Source organism: Pipra filicauda, unplaced genomic scaffold (genome assembly GCF_003945595.2).
Source record: "Pipra filicauda isolate LSUMZ 115617 unplaced genomic scaffold, ASM394559v2 scaffold62_size3274119_pilon, whole genome shotgun sequence".
NCBI lineage: Eukaryota > Metazoa > Chordata > Aves > Passeriformes > Pipridae > Pipra > Pipra filicauda.
The window spans coordinates 764,828-779,337 of NW_024104787.1; the positions used below are offsets into that span (position 1 = coordinate 764,828).

The window sequence follows — 14,510 nt, forward strand, 5'->3', positions numbered from 1 at the left end:
AAAATGGCAGTTGATAAAAGATGAAAATGACTGTACAGCCCTGTGTTGAGAGAAAAAGGTGATTTGTCTTCTCTTTGCAAGTTTCTGCCATAAATCATTCAACCTTGTCTTAAAGCCCCTTTGTTTTTGCAGTCACAGTGAAAAAACTCTGAAGTGCTTACATTCATCTGTATTTTGAAATACTATTATAAAGGACAATAAGATGGTATTATGTTGGAGACAGCTGCAAGAGTTTCTCTTATAGACAGGCTGCCAGGAGCTACAACTCAATGAAATGATAAAAGCTTAGGAAAGCTACCCCAGGAACCTCTTCCTGACAGTCCTCAGTAAAACTGATAGTAAACCAAGTGTGAGTTAAGGTAGAGAGAGGAAAATCGATGTGAAATTATCAAATCACTAGTTTCTTGATGTCACTAGATCAGCTGGGGCTCATAGAGGTTGAAGCATGTGGAGTCCAAACACAACTTAATGAAAAGGCAAGTGTTGAAAACCAAAACCTGAACGTACTGACAACTTGTGGTTATCTGCAGTGTGAGATGGAGTGAGGGAGGATGACCTCTGAAGTAACTGTGAATGCTTACTCACAACTTGGCCTATTGAATCATTCATTCTGTGTTAAATCTTACTATGTTTATTTGGAATAAGTAGTGTAAGTCTGTAAGTATATATGTGTCTGTGTTAAGTGCAGATTTGGGCTGGTATTTTGGTTGATGATTGTTTTCAATCTGCAATGGTTGCTCTTTAATGACACTGATGGGGGAGGGGAGAGAAACAAATATGGGATCTGCTCTTAATTTTGGAAAGCAGCAAGAATGAAGAGTCTTTATTCCAGTGGCTGGCATACTGTGGACTCACGTTCCTGAGGAAGGTACTTACCCACTTGTTTGGAATGTGTTTACTTTTTGAGCCACCCCCCAGTGATTATCACTGTGCTGGTATTTGGGTATTGGGAGCCCAGTACGATTATGAATAGATACAGGAGCTGTCTAAAAAAGCAGTACTGCCGTGGTCAGCAATGAGAAATATGTTCTCTTCACACAGACAGATGTTTTGCTTCGGGTTGTACAGTGAAACTGGCAGTTCTGAAACCTGCAACCTGTTTATTTGATTCATAATTCGAGGGCAGTATCATTCCCAATGACTATCACTGTTGTTTTCATTATAGAGTCCTAATTCATTGTTTCTGTGGGCACAAAAGTATTGCCAGACTCATTTGGTGTTTCAGTGCACTGTAATTTCACATAGTGCAATACTATGGGAAATACTATTGGGATTGCCGAGCTGTGTCATCTGTTGGGCTCATCACTATTACTTCCTTTTGACCTCCTCTATGTAATTATGCATGGATGACTTACTAGCTGCTGTAAAGATACCTAAATGCAACTGGGCTTGTTAAATAAAAAAGTGAGCAGACCAAAATTATTCTCTCTGAGGTCAGTGAGGAGCAACTAGGTGGCTGTTTGCTCTCTGTCAGGCAGCCAGAGCCATCTGTCACATGACAATAAGCAAGCATCGATTTCGGAAGTCCATTTGTTTTTATGACAGTTTTTACAATTTTATGGAAATTGAACCATTACATAAAGCCAAATTTTCCTCAGAAATTGGTGTTTTATAGACTTATATCCCTGTTCAGTCATTTACATTCCTAGTTGCATTTTACATAAAGCATAAATATACTGATCCTTTTTTCCCTCCAATAAAAAAAATCTTCAGAGCATTTTTTGTATCTTTTTTTTTCCCCCAGTATATGCAAGACTATCCCTGTTTGGTGCATAAGGAAAACCTCAAGAGTTCTATGTCCAAGTTTTATGTGTCCATAGAAACCAAGTCGATAAGGAGTAGAAAGGAACTAATGTTTGATGCTTTAATCAAAATCATAGTTCATCATGATTTTTCTAACAAGATTTTGCTGCTTTTTTTTATTCTTTAAGGATGTATTTTTCGTAATCTGTGTTAGTTCTTAATTTAACTCATCATATTCCCGCTTTTCTTGGAATGATAAATCCAATTCATTAAGCCAAATTGTAGAGATTTTTAGTTGGAATCTTGTGTTTGAGTCCAGATTATGACCAATGTGAGCATGAGGAGCATGAGCCTTCTAATTTTGTTTCATCCTCCATAGAAGTTGATAAATGCCATATAAACGTTCTACTCAGGGGAAGTTATGGATTTTACATACTTGATCAGACTTGTATTGCACCAGTGGATCTGTAAAAGGACAACTTGGACAGCATCCCTGCACATCACTCTGTCTTCTATTTTTATGAGGAACATTTTAAAGCAGGACAAGAAACAATGTCAGGTTGGAGATGTTATTTTTTGGAGGCTGTATCCTTTAAATCTAAAATTCCTCAGTAAACTACAACTTCTTGACCATTCCTAGGGGTTTGCCAACTTCACCTGAGCATCACTGCATGGCTGCTCAAGGTTTTGTGTCCTTAGATATAACAGCATTTATTAAATTGAAAATTTGCTTGCATACTTCTTTTGTATGGTAATTACCATTTAAAGGTAAGCACTTTCCAGTATGCTCTGGGTGTCACTGACTTTCCTAATAGCAAGAAGATGAGCTACCTGTGGTAATAATTCTTACCCTTACAAATGTGTAAATGTTTGGAATTACATGAATTGTCATAGCAAGAAATATGTTAGGAAAGATTTAGGTTCAGCAGTACTAGATAAACATGAAAAGAAAATGTGCATAAAAGGAAGACCATCCCTAACCCATGGAGCACATTAATGAAAGTTTAATGTAACTCAAAACAAACTAATTAGGTCATAAAAGATAATGTCACTGGAAAAAGAGTTATGGGAATCAACATTTAAGAGGTATTGGGAGTTACTTGTCAGAAACTTTAGGAGAAAAGAAATTTTAGGAGAAAAGCTGATTAAGAGAAAGAAAAATTATGAAGGATATTTCAATATGAGAGATTCAGAGAATGATGAACTTGAGGGGAAGTCTAGATAAGGAAAGAATCTGTTTTAGTGTTTGTTTATAACTGCTTTTAGATTTTTTGGTCCAAAACAAGCAGGAACCTCTGTAACAGCTTCTAAAGGAACATAAATGTAGGATATGAACTGTGGCAATAAAAAATTATTCCAGTGGATTTCCCTGTTCCTTTTGTAAGGAGGAAGTCACAAGAGACCATCAGGGTAAGATGTACCTGGGGGATGATGGTCTCATCAGATCCAGCAAGGTGAGGACAGGCAAACTGCCTGGGAGCCGTGAAAGAGGGATCCCAGGGGCTTGCAAGTTTTGTGTCAGCTTGGTATGTGACCCTATTTAGCTACAGCTGATGTTTGAGGTAGCTGGGATCATGGTCTGGACAGAGAGTGAAACTACTCTGAAGTGGTACCTCAGGGGAGTTATTGACACACAGGTGACAGAGGAACCTGTGCTTGTGGATGAGATCACCAGCAACAGGGTGGCAAGTGGTTATTTTTATGTTATATTGATGTTGGGCTGGCTTATGAACATGCATAACTTGTCAACACTGCAACCCTGTGTGGAAGTCTCCTGTAGTACCTTTGAGACACGTTTTGCCAGACAGGACTCCTGAAGTTGTTGTGGTCAGCTGGTTATATAATGGATGTGAAGAGGTTGCCCTATCCAGTTCTCTTAAGTCAGATATTTTCGCCTCATGACAGAGAGTGGAAACTGCAATAATGGATATTTTCTGGATTATAAAGACATCTTAAATTCCTGAAAGTGAGCTGAGAACACTACCTGCAATAAAACCAAATTTAAAAAAATCAAGACAGAGAGCAGTCTTCTGTTCAATAATTACCCTGCGGTTTTACAGGTCTTCACTTATGCTCAGACAATGCCCCTTAGAGTTGGTAATTTTACAGTTTTACAACAATCACAGAGCATGTCTCTGTGTGCAAAATGTATATGCTGAAGGGCAGAGAATAGCCTCAAAGTGGAAGTTGTCAAGAAACATCCAAAATCAATTAACAATTATGTAGCATGTGGGAGACATTCCTTGTCTCTCTGTGAATAGTCCTCGAGACAGTGTGGCTTTCAGACTGCCGGGAAACTGGTACGGTTCCAAGTTACCGGTAGGAATTGCTTTGAACTTAGAATAAACCTGCCTACACATATACAAATTAGAAGAAAACAAAACACATGGAATGAAATCTTAGCCTTATCAAAATCAAAAGGAGTTTGCTGCTGACTTCAGTGCAACAAGAATTTTATCCATAAAAAGGAAAAAAAAAAGATTTTTGAACTCTAAAATCAGAGCTACGCTGTCTGATGTAGTGTGTGTTTTCTTTTGGGTTTTTTTTTTTGGTCACAGATACCTGCTTGTTTTCACATGTATTTGCAGGATCTGAAGGCCACAAAATCTTTGTAATTGGGTGTCTGCAATCCCGGACTGCAGTGTGCTTGCCAAAGCACACCTGGAACACTCATGCTTTTGTAACTTTCATTGCTTGTTTTTATGGTCCAGCAGCATTGCTCAGGCCTGTTCAAATGAGTTGGGAATTAGTAACATAAATATAACTTGTCCTACTTGATTTGTTCTTCCCACACACATATTCTGTGTCTCTCTCCAGCTGAACCATGTGTAGAAAAGAGAGTAGAGCAAGGAGGCAATGCCAGGAAGGTTTTTACCCTTTTAGAACGAGCTGTCATACATTATGGAGAGCAAAAATAACTTGTGACCATCCTGTGAGCACACTGTCCTACACTAGCATAGCCTGGCAAGAATTACCATTAATTTTCACTGAACAACCTGTAAATGGACTGTGCCTTAGCACTTTAAAGGGTCCTATCCCATGTACCTGCTGAGAGCACGTCTAACCAATGTCAGATTAAACACCTCACAAAAGACCAATGTATCTATCTGGGAATTTTGTTGCTGGTTCTAGTTTCTAAATTATCTTTTAGAAAATTTCTACCACAGATATAAAATTGACCTAATACTAGACTGCTTCCCTGCTAAATGAGAGTTCATGTTTAACTTCTCCAACCTGCAGAGCCGTGTTGCCTCTTGCCTCCCTGCCAAGTCCCAGTGTTATTCACTCCCTGCATGGGAACCATCCAAACCTCCCTGCCTCTGTCCATCCAGTGGAAACGGTGCTGCAGCAACAAAGATGTGACCTTCACTTGCCTAGAAAAGGGGAGAGGACTACGGGACAGCACAGGGGCCCGTAACCAGCTGCACAGGGGCCTCCAAGCCTGAGAAAAGGCTTGGAGTTGTGATCTCTGCTGTCTGGACTGTGAGTTTTCGTTTGCTATGTTAGCAATCTGAGCTCCAAAAAGGAGAGCGAATTTGGGTAACTTCACTCTCAGCAGGCAGCTTTCCCTGCCCTTTGGCAACTACGCACTCCCCGTGCATTGTCCGAGTGTCTCAGTCTCTGCTTGGGATTCCTCTCTGAGGTTTGATGATTAAAACATAATCATTACAGCCTCCAGTTTATAGGCTCCAAATTCTTTATTGGGTCTGGCCCTTCATTATGCAGAGGTTAACATTACTCTATGTTACTTTGTAAGAGTAAATGTGCAGGCCTACAGAAGTGACAGATCCACTTGATCTGTCGTGGGAAGTGAGGAGTTCGTTTGTTATACTTCCTCCAGGCACTGCTAGCTTAGTGTATATGTTTGGAGAGCAACCTATAATGAAATAAATGCTTATATTCAGTAAGTCCACAGCCAATGGATCTGTTGGTTTTAGTTCATCTGAGTGACTCTCTTTGCAGTATTTGCTTGGTTATTGTGCTCTTCCATTGAGAAGGAATGGCTGCATATTTCTGGCCATGTCATCATGAGTTGTGAGTGACAAACCAAGTGACATGATTTATTTGATTACTGCAATGCTTGTGAATAGCTCAGCACTGACAGCCTGGGAGGAAAAGTACCATTAAATGCCCTGGGATAGACATAAGATGGGTCACAATACTAGAAGGTTTTCTCTTCCAACCCAGGCATTGTGCCTCATTTCTGAAGTTACCATCCCATTGACTTATTTGCTGGGCTGTCACATCAGCTATAGCAATATTTTTGACACCACTATATTTCGTGACATTTGTTCCTTAAAAAATGGGAATAAGGTCACACTAAGCAGCTGTGAATAGCCATCAACTTTCAGTCACCACCAGCCTAGATGACATTTGAAACAGCAGCTTTGGTTGGGGATGAAAGGCTCTCCTACTGACAGTGCCTTCAGCCAGTCAAAGATGGAAGTAGGAATGAGAAGTCTGAGATGCATATTTAAAATTGCAGGAACAGCACTTACTATGAAGACATTGTTTGAAATAGTGTCTAGAGGGCAACAGGAGTGTGCTTAATTCTTTCATTTTTTTAGTCTGAAAACTTAGATTTTAAAATTATGTTTCATATCTTACATAGGGTCCCAGTTAGTCCACAGAAAAAATAAACTGCTGATTTGTTTTACTGTAGTATTAGCTAAAGATACAATTTCCATTCACAGAAAAGCCTCTAACAGGCTCTAAGTGATACTTTATTAACAGCATGTGTCAATATTTAAGTGATGCCAACATGGACCTAGAAGCATCTGGTGGTTCTGATTAACCATAGCAGCTCCTGTGTTACCTGTGCTCTCAGCCAGTGTCACTAAAGTTGAGCAAGAACTGAGTACCTGCAAATGTAATTAGCTTGATTGTATTAAATATTTATGAAAAAGCAAGGAAGCATCACTTTATGAGGTTAAAATAGATGTGTTTGGGAAAGAGAAAAAAACAGTTTGTGAGAAAGAGCATTTTGAGGTGTCTTGCTTGTGTCTGTATATACAGACATGGTGGTGGCTTGTAGAAAAGCATCTGTTGAGCATGCAAATGGTAAACATCTCAGCAGTTGTTTATTTGAGAAGATAACACTTGAAGGTGCAGCTATGCTCCCAAAAACCTTTCCTCAGCCAAGAAGAAGTTTCAAATAAAAAACTCCTTCTTTTTCCATTATTTCTCAGTTTACGTCACAGACATCAAGCTTTTGGGTTACTTGAAACCTCAATAGAGAAGGAGCATTTCTTTCTCTTCAAAATGGTGAGAAAGTAGTTTACTGCTTAGGTCATTTATCTGAGTTGTAAATTACAAAGCGTGAGTTATGACTAATCAGAGAAAGCAGTTCAGTATTATGAAACCAACCTTAAGAAAAATAATTGTCCCCTAAATTTCTATGCTTTCTTGAAATTTGAATTACAAAAATCCCTTCTTAGCACAAGAATGCAAAACTCCTCAATTTATTAGTGAAGTCAATATTCCAGCTGATGTTTTGTATTGTTTCATTTCCTGCACTCATCTTTAGCAGCACCATAATAGCTGAACAGTTTTCTTAAATTTTAGGAAACACTGAAGTTTACATATCAACTATTTCTTGCATTTCTTACGGCTCATCCTTGTTTAATAGGACTGAAGAGAGGAAAACTGCTGAATGGTTGTGGTCTTAATAAAGAAGAGTAATTTTGACATTCTTGTTAAATTGCAGTGAGTGTGCAACTAAACTGAGATTTAATTACATTTGTAATTAAAGGAATAGCTATTGATTATGTCATTGAATCTGTGTTGTAGCCAGTCCTAACAAACAGCAATATTACAAGAGATCATTAAACTAGTTGTTAAAATTCCAAATTAATGAGAACAAGACTGGTGTGGATAAAAGGCAGAGCAATGCTGGGTAGAAGAAAAAGATAACAAAGTAAAAAATTCATTAATTTCTCAAATTTTGGTGAATGATGGTTTTATGGCCCATCATTACGTAGTATAATATATGGAATAAAATTAAGATGAAAATGGAACACTGTTTAAATAAGAAACATGGGTAAGTGAACAGTGATTCAGACAATATTTCTCACGAGCTCATGTGAAGCAGGATGTAATCTCTCGTATGCAAGAGACCTTCCGATTGCTCAGGAGCAATCAGATCCACCACTCGGAGATAAAGGGCAAATAAATGCCAGCGGTCAGAGCAGTAACAGCATGGGAGTCATGACAAAACCACAGGCAGCTGTGGTTGAGATGGCTGCTGACAGCTCACCCTGTATTCAACCTGCAGTTTTCCTGCTGCCATAGAGCTGGTCCTCTCCCAGGCCCACGGAGCGGATGCCTGGTGGTGGATAGGAAGCAGTTTTCTGGGCACTGGTGATGGAGAGCAGATTGGAAACCCCAGCTGCCCGCGTAAACCTGTGCAGCCCTGTTTTGTCTGTGCAAGTTCTCTGTGGGTATAAGTGGCACTGCTGTCTGGCAGGCCAGTTCTTTGCCAACACCCCTTGGCTCGTGTGAAGCTGTTAGTTGATGCTCTCAAGAAAATGCGTTCTAAATTTGGTTTAGACTTAATTTAAGTGATTTTAACCTGCAGGCAGCTTGTGCTGATCTTTTCCCTCCTTGTGCTACCACTTTTACTGCTGAAAAGGTCTTACTGAAGCATTTTGTCAGATGGGAGTAGCCCCTATGGGTAGTTACTGCAGAAGCCCATTGCTTGTGGCTGAAAGCTTCTCTGAACAGTGAAGTCTAACAGAGAGGTGGGGTAGATGATCTCATGGGTATTTCTGTTTCTATCTGTTACAATTTTTGTGCATATAAAGCCATTTTAATCCTTTCCATTCGAGTGCATTGTATGCACAGAAATGTTTTCTTAATAGTGACATGAGGCATGCTGCTACATGGGCAAGGTTATAGTCAGACGCTATGACTGAGTTGGACTAAGTTATTTTTGGAAATAGATCATTTCAGAATTAAACCTTCTTCTTTTTACCAGATTTTATAGTTGAGTATATTTTGAATGTTCTGTGTATGATGCCATTGGCTATTTTGTGAAGAGACTATGAGGGTTGTACAGATGTCAGCACCCAAGAATTAGGATGTAGTAGAATGAGAGATAACTGTAACCTTTGTTGACCGCGTGGTTTTATGGAGCATGATTCAGTCCCAGTGACTTTCCTTCTCCCATGACCTGTGGTTTTTTTAAGTGTGCAGGATAAACAAGTGGCACAAATGTGGCAAGTGCAGAGAATGTGGCAGTGGCTACTGAGTTGCAGAAATTGTAGGGAAATGTTTGGTAGAGGCATGAGCACTCTTTAGGAACAGAAAGCAACTTCTTGTGGTGAAAGCATTTTTCTCCTTGTATTGCTCCTATTATGCGTGGTGGTGTTCTCACATTCAGAACCCAGATAACAAAACGTTTTCTGTGTCTAACAGGTAATAAATACGGAAGAGTGGATTACTGAAATATAAACTGAGAGAGTCAGATATAAACCTCAAGATAGTAAAAAGGTTTAATAACCTGTAATCAGGATTTACCAATGATTTGTGCTTAGGTAATGGCATCACTGTTTTTTTCCAACACACAGGATATGTTTTACTTTACTTCAGGCAGCTCCCTGTTCCCTGTAACTGCTAAACTACAGGATGTTATGATTATAGATGTAGTGACACTGTTGTTGCAGAATCACTGCTGATAAATTATGGTGGGATGGCAGCTGTAAATACAGCTTCTGTTGTGATTTAAGAGGGAGATGTGAAGGCATATTGCCCAGATGCTTGATCAATGGTAAACAGGGCCAGAAGCAGCATGCTAAAACTTAAAAGTCCTTGCCAGATTTTGAGATTTGGAGTCATCGTTTCAAGCATTAGCTCCTTCAGTATCAAAATAATCAGCTGCTCTGGTCCTCCCCTTCTCCTTTGTCTCCAGCCAAGATTTATTTACCTTTGCAAGCAGGAGCTGACACGCAAACCATTTTTTTCAGTGATTTTTTTGAGATACAAGAGCTTCTTCAGCAAGCTGCCAAGTCACTAGTATCTATTTGAGCTACAGCGCTTGTGGCTTCATGTCATGTCCCTTGTGACCTTCCCATTCACCTGCTTAACTGTCAGGAAATGTGTGGCCGTTTGGAGCTGTGTAGTTCTGCTTCTTAAGGCTGGAGAAACAATAAGCCAGTCGTTACAGATTAGTGTAATAAACCACACCAGAAGCAAAATCAGCTATAATCAGGATTCATTTGATGCAAAAAGGGCACATAGCTTTGGTCACTCAGCCCCCTGCTCTGAAGATGACAGTCCTGTGCAAGTAATACTCGTATTGACGGATGAGATGGCAAGAAAAATTTCAATATACAATTGTTAACTTCACAGTGATTTTAACCTGGCTTCTCTCAGAGAAACCCCACACATCCTGATCTGAACTCTGGTGGAAGCTTGGTTATTTTTTTCCCTGAAATGAGAAATGAAAATGACTGCCTCCGGAGGATCTCCCTGGGATTCAGACTAAAATGAGGCTTGTATTTGCATTGATACTAAGGACAAAATCAGGATTGGCAGACCAATGTGTGAATTTGCACACATACTGGGACTCAGAACATGGCTGAATATTGTTCAACCAAGACATCTTAGCTGGTCTCTGCCTAAAATTCAGTCCTATTCAGTAGAAGGGATTTTTTTCTTGGGTCTCTTTAATGTCACATTCCATTTACAATTGTAATAAATGCTGTAACTTGTTTCCCTCTCCCCTATCCCTCAAAAAATGACAGAGAGGAATCTTTTGCTAAGCCTTTGATAACAGTTCTTTCTTTTTGTTCCAGATAACTTCAAACAAGAAGCACTTGGAGAGCCTGAAGAATGATGGCAATGCTCTTATCCAAACTCTAGAGAGCCTGGCCCAAACTGCCAGGTGAGTTCCCTCAGGCTTCCAGGAATTTCCAGGGCTGAGAGTGCTCCCCTCCTCTTTTGTCTGCGATGGTCTTCTCCTGTAATTCTGTGCACTATGAGCTTCTCAGGTTTCTGTCCCTGCCCCCTCCCCGCACTCTCTCCTCCAAAGTGCTCTCATTCAGCACTTATGGCATGCTTTGATCCTTTGATCCCCAGCTGGGTTGAGCCGCAGTGTGCGGCCCGGTCCAGCTCCGTGGGTGTGCCTTGGTGATTTTGCAGCTTGCTTGTTTTTATAAATTTATTATTTTATTCCAAACACTTGGTTTCTATAACCGGATACCTGTCAGTGGTTCTTGGCTGGATGCCCTGTTTTAAGGTGACTGTGTTTGGTGCACTTGCAAGCTGATTCCTTTAAGACGTAAGGCTGAGGAACAAAACTGCTTTTGTTTAAGAATACCTGTGGCATCTCCGAGAAGGCACGAGACTTAGGGGAATGCCGTGGCCTTCTCTGCATGAACAGAGGTGCTAGTCCCAACAAGCTGGCCAAACCTTAGCTCATCTCCCATAGACTTTGCCTCATCTAATCCCCTGTGGACATATGAATGAATGAATGACTGTTCTCTGCCCCTCAAAACAAATTTTACACTTCTGCTATGGACTGTTAGGCTTCACTGCGCTCCTGGTTGGACTAAAATTCATAGAGAAGTTGTAGTTTGTAAGTCAGATTTTGAAGCACTAAGGTAATCCTTTCAGTGCCCTTTGTGCTCCCAAATGCAGGCTTTTGGGAAAATTGGCTCCTGGACATTGTGTCAGTGTGTACTCTGTGTTGGAAGGAAGGAGGGCTGTGAGCACATGTGGAGAGGAAATACTGGGATGTGCTGAGTGTAAGGAGATGCACACTGAGGACTAACCAAATCTGTTGAGAACAGTCAGTATCCCTCTCACACACTCAGCTGCTGACTCACAGGTTTTTGTATGACACATTAAATTATCTATCTGAAATAAAGCATCAGCTCACCCCAAGGGAGACACAGGCACCACCACTGAAGATGATAATGGAGGAAGATGGGTTTTCTTCTGTTAGAACCAGCTTTCATTCTGTTTTGTAGCATTCCAGCATTAGATGCACTAGACTGTCTAGTGCACATCGCTGTCTTTGAGTCTGCTTTTCTGGCTTCCTCAATAGTCTGTTAGAGTCTATACATTTCTGTATGCAGAAACCCACATGCTACAGAGTCCAAATAAACAGCACTCACTCTTATTTAACACAAGATGCTCAGTAGATGAAATTCTGGCTGATGCCATTGAGAAGTGTTTTGATACATTAGAGTGAGCCAAGTTCCTCTGCTGTGCTGAGCTCCTGCACTGAGAATTCACTGATTTCATTTCCCCTCCTCCCCTTCTTTAGGGAACACATGCCCCTATCCATTTGCCTCCAGAAGAGACCAAGACCATTACAGCCTGGATCTTGGGGCTGTAATGGACTCAGACATGGATAAATTGGCAACAGACAAGCAGGAGAAGCCTGGAGTTAGCAAGCTTTATCAGACTTAGTTAAATGGCCATTTTTTTATGGAGGGTATGGATATTTTGCATTCTCTTCAGATTCTCTTATGTTGCCATGTTTCCTTGTGACCTAATAAACTTGATCTCCTCACCTGTGCTTTGAACCTGGTTAAGGAGCCTCCCTGTATCTCATGCAGAATTGGAAATGTTTTAGAGAAGGCTACAACAAAGATCCTGGATATAAGCCATCCTGAGTATACTAAGCTCCCAGGCCCTTCCACTCACATATTACCACTGAGTTGAATTGATTGAGGAGTGGTTTTGCTTTGCTCATTTCTTACAGACAGGTTTCTAATCTCTCACTCTTCCTATGTGTCAGAAGGGAGATTCCAGCCAAGTCACATGCCAAGAGGAGGGCACTGCTTGAATTGCAGCTGCTTTTGGTGCTCCCCTGTTGCCCTGTAGCAGCCATGGATTGTCAAACTCTATCTCTGTGATGCATCCTCAGCTAGTTGCAACAGGTAGTTTTAAGAGTGACAAAACCAACCCATTTTGCTTAGTAACCACCTGGAATAAAATCTACACTTGAAAATGTGGGCTTGTAGCCATTTCTCAGTGAAGACAGTTGCCAAGATGAATTTGTTTCAGATAACTGAATTTTCTGATTTAAACTGCTGCTCCTTAAGGCATTGGCTTACATAGTGTGAACTGATCATTTGGATTTCCTGGCTAGCTCTGCATTCCCCAAAGTGTGGAGTAGCATCAGTAGGTATTGTCATTAGCAGCAACCAGGGGAGTTGCAGACTGATCTGCTGCTGTCCTTTCTAAGCTAAAGATGGGGGATGGGAATCTATAAAAACTTAAAAGACATGTTTCTGTGGACAAGCAGTATTGTGTTAGAGCCTCGGTTCCAATGCTAGGAAAAAAAGGTGTTTCCAGAAGGAAAAATTTGGCAAAATACATATACTAAAACCTTAGGTGAGGAAGCAAAGGGCCCCACCATTTGATCTCAAGCCTGCAGTGCTGTGGGTGGAGGGGCAGTCCATCCTCCTTGCAGGAGGTGGGAAACACCTGGAGTGGAACTGCCTACCTGTGCAGAGCAGCGCTGCAGTAAGAGAGCTGTATGTGTGAAAACATCTTTCTGTCAAGCTGGGAATGTGCGTGTGTGTAGATTCATGGGGGCCATGATAAATTATATCTTCTTTTTTTACAGAGTTTTAACAGAGGAGGTTGAGTGAGGTAGCAGTGACTGGGAATTTGAGCTGAAATTCACTTCTACACAAGATTTGCGTCAAGGCAGAATCAGAAGTTACCTGTTACTGCTTAACAGAAAAGTGGACATAGAGTGCAGTTAATGGCTATTCAGAATTTTCTAACATACATAAAGGCAAAGGTGGAATTTGAACAATACGTTTTTTCCCTGAGAATGTCTAATAGATGTTACTCTTTTTAATTCCTAGCTCTCATGCTGATGTTGCTGTCGCTTCCTTGGCATTTGAAATTCTGAGAACAGCGGGACATGAAAATATCAAGACTACCAAGTGAACCGGTTTTGACTGGCCCACCAAAATGTGCAGTTGTGCGCGCTGCTCAGCACCTCAGTCCTGCAGGAACATCTTCAGATGAGCTGAGCAGATGTAATTTAGCAAGCTGAGTTGCAGCATATGCAGGAATTTGGAAGGCTTCAGGAAGGGAGGGAAGCTGGTTCTAGGGGGTGGTTTGTTTTTTAAACCCCTGTAAGGATGAATTCTTGGTTACTACTTTACCTTGTTGGCATTACATTACGTAGCTCAAGTATCTGACAGTTTGAAAGTGTAAATTAAATAAATAGTACAGTTATTTCACAATATAAAGTGTTTCACTATTTTAAGCTGCTATTAGAAATGCTCATTTATCTTTTGGACCAGGTGACTGCCCTGGCTGTTTATTTTAAGGGGTCCCCTCATGCTCGTGACTGGCACTAGAAAATACCTTTTCATCTACACAGGCAATATTCTTCACCTCAAGCAACCAGAACCAATCCCTGTGATCACACAGAGGCTGTGTATGGATGATACATATTACTGGGTTTTTACCCAGTAGCATGAATTATTTGTGTGTGTGCCCCACCCTTTCCTAGTTTCCTGCACAGCTAAAACTGCACTGGTGGAGTGTCATTCTCAGCTGCCAATGCTGAGCTCTTCTTCGAAAATAGGTGCGATGATGACCCTGGCAGTTTGGCATATCCCCATGGAAAGTTGGTACCCTAGGAATGGTCCTTTAGAGCTTGGAGATACCACAGAGTGTAAAGAATTAATGTCTTCTCCACATGTGCTGTGAAGACCACTTCTTAATGTCTGTCTGTCAGTGCAGTAACTCCATGTTCCCGCTGCACCTACCAAACACAGGTGCCTATTGGC

At 40.8% G+C, this 14,510-nt stretch overlaps 1 protein-coding gene across 8 annotated transcripts in view; it reads left to right on the forward strand.

Annotated features, from left to right (window-relative positions):
* Positions 1-13,960, forward strand: part of ULK4 (unc-51 like kinase 4) — a 228,745-nt gene extending 214,785 nt beyond the window's left edge. For 4 of the 8 annotated variants that reach the window (XR_003540279.2, XR_005566123.1, XR_005566122.1 and 1 more), the window contains exons 36-38: positions 10,539-10,627; positions 12,014-12,184; positions 13,572-13,652. Coding sequence is in view for 3 of the 8 variants with exons in the window: in XM_027718939.2 (XP_027574740.2) it covers positions 10,539-10,627; positions 13,572-13,656 (174 nt within the window). In the remaining 5 variants the exon portion in view is untranslated. Of the gene's footprint in view, positions 1-10,538; positions 10,628-12,013; positions 12,185-13,571 lie in introns of those variants that run through there. The other 4 variants (XM_027718939.2, XM_027718940.2, XM_027718941.2 and 1 more) reach the window with 2 other exon arrangements.
* Positions 13,961-14,510: the final 550 nt, after the last annotated feature.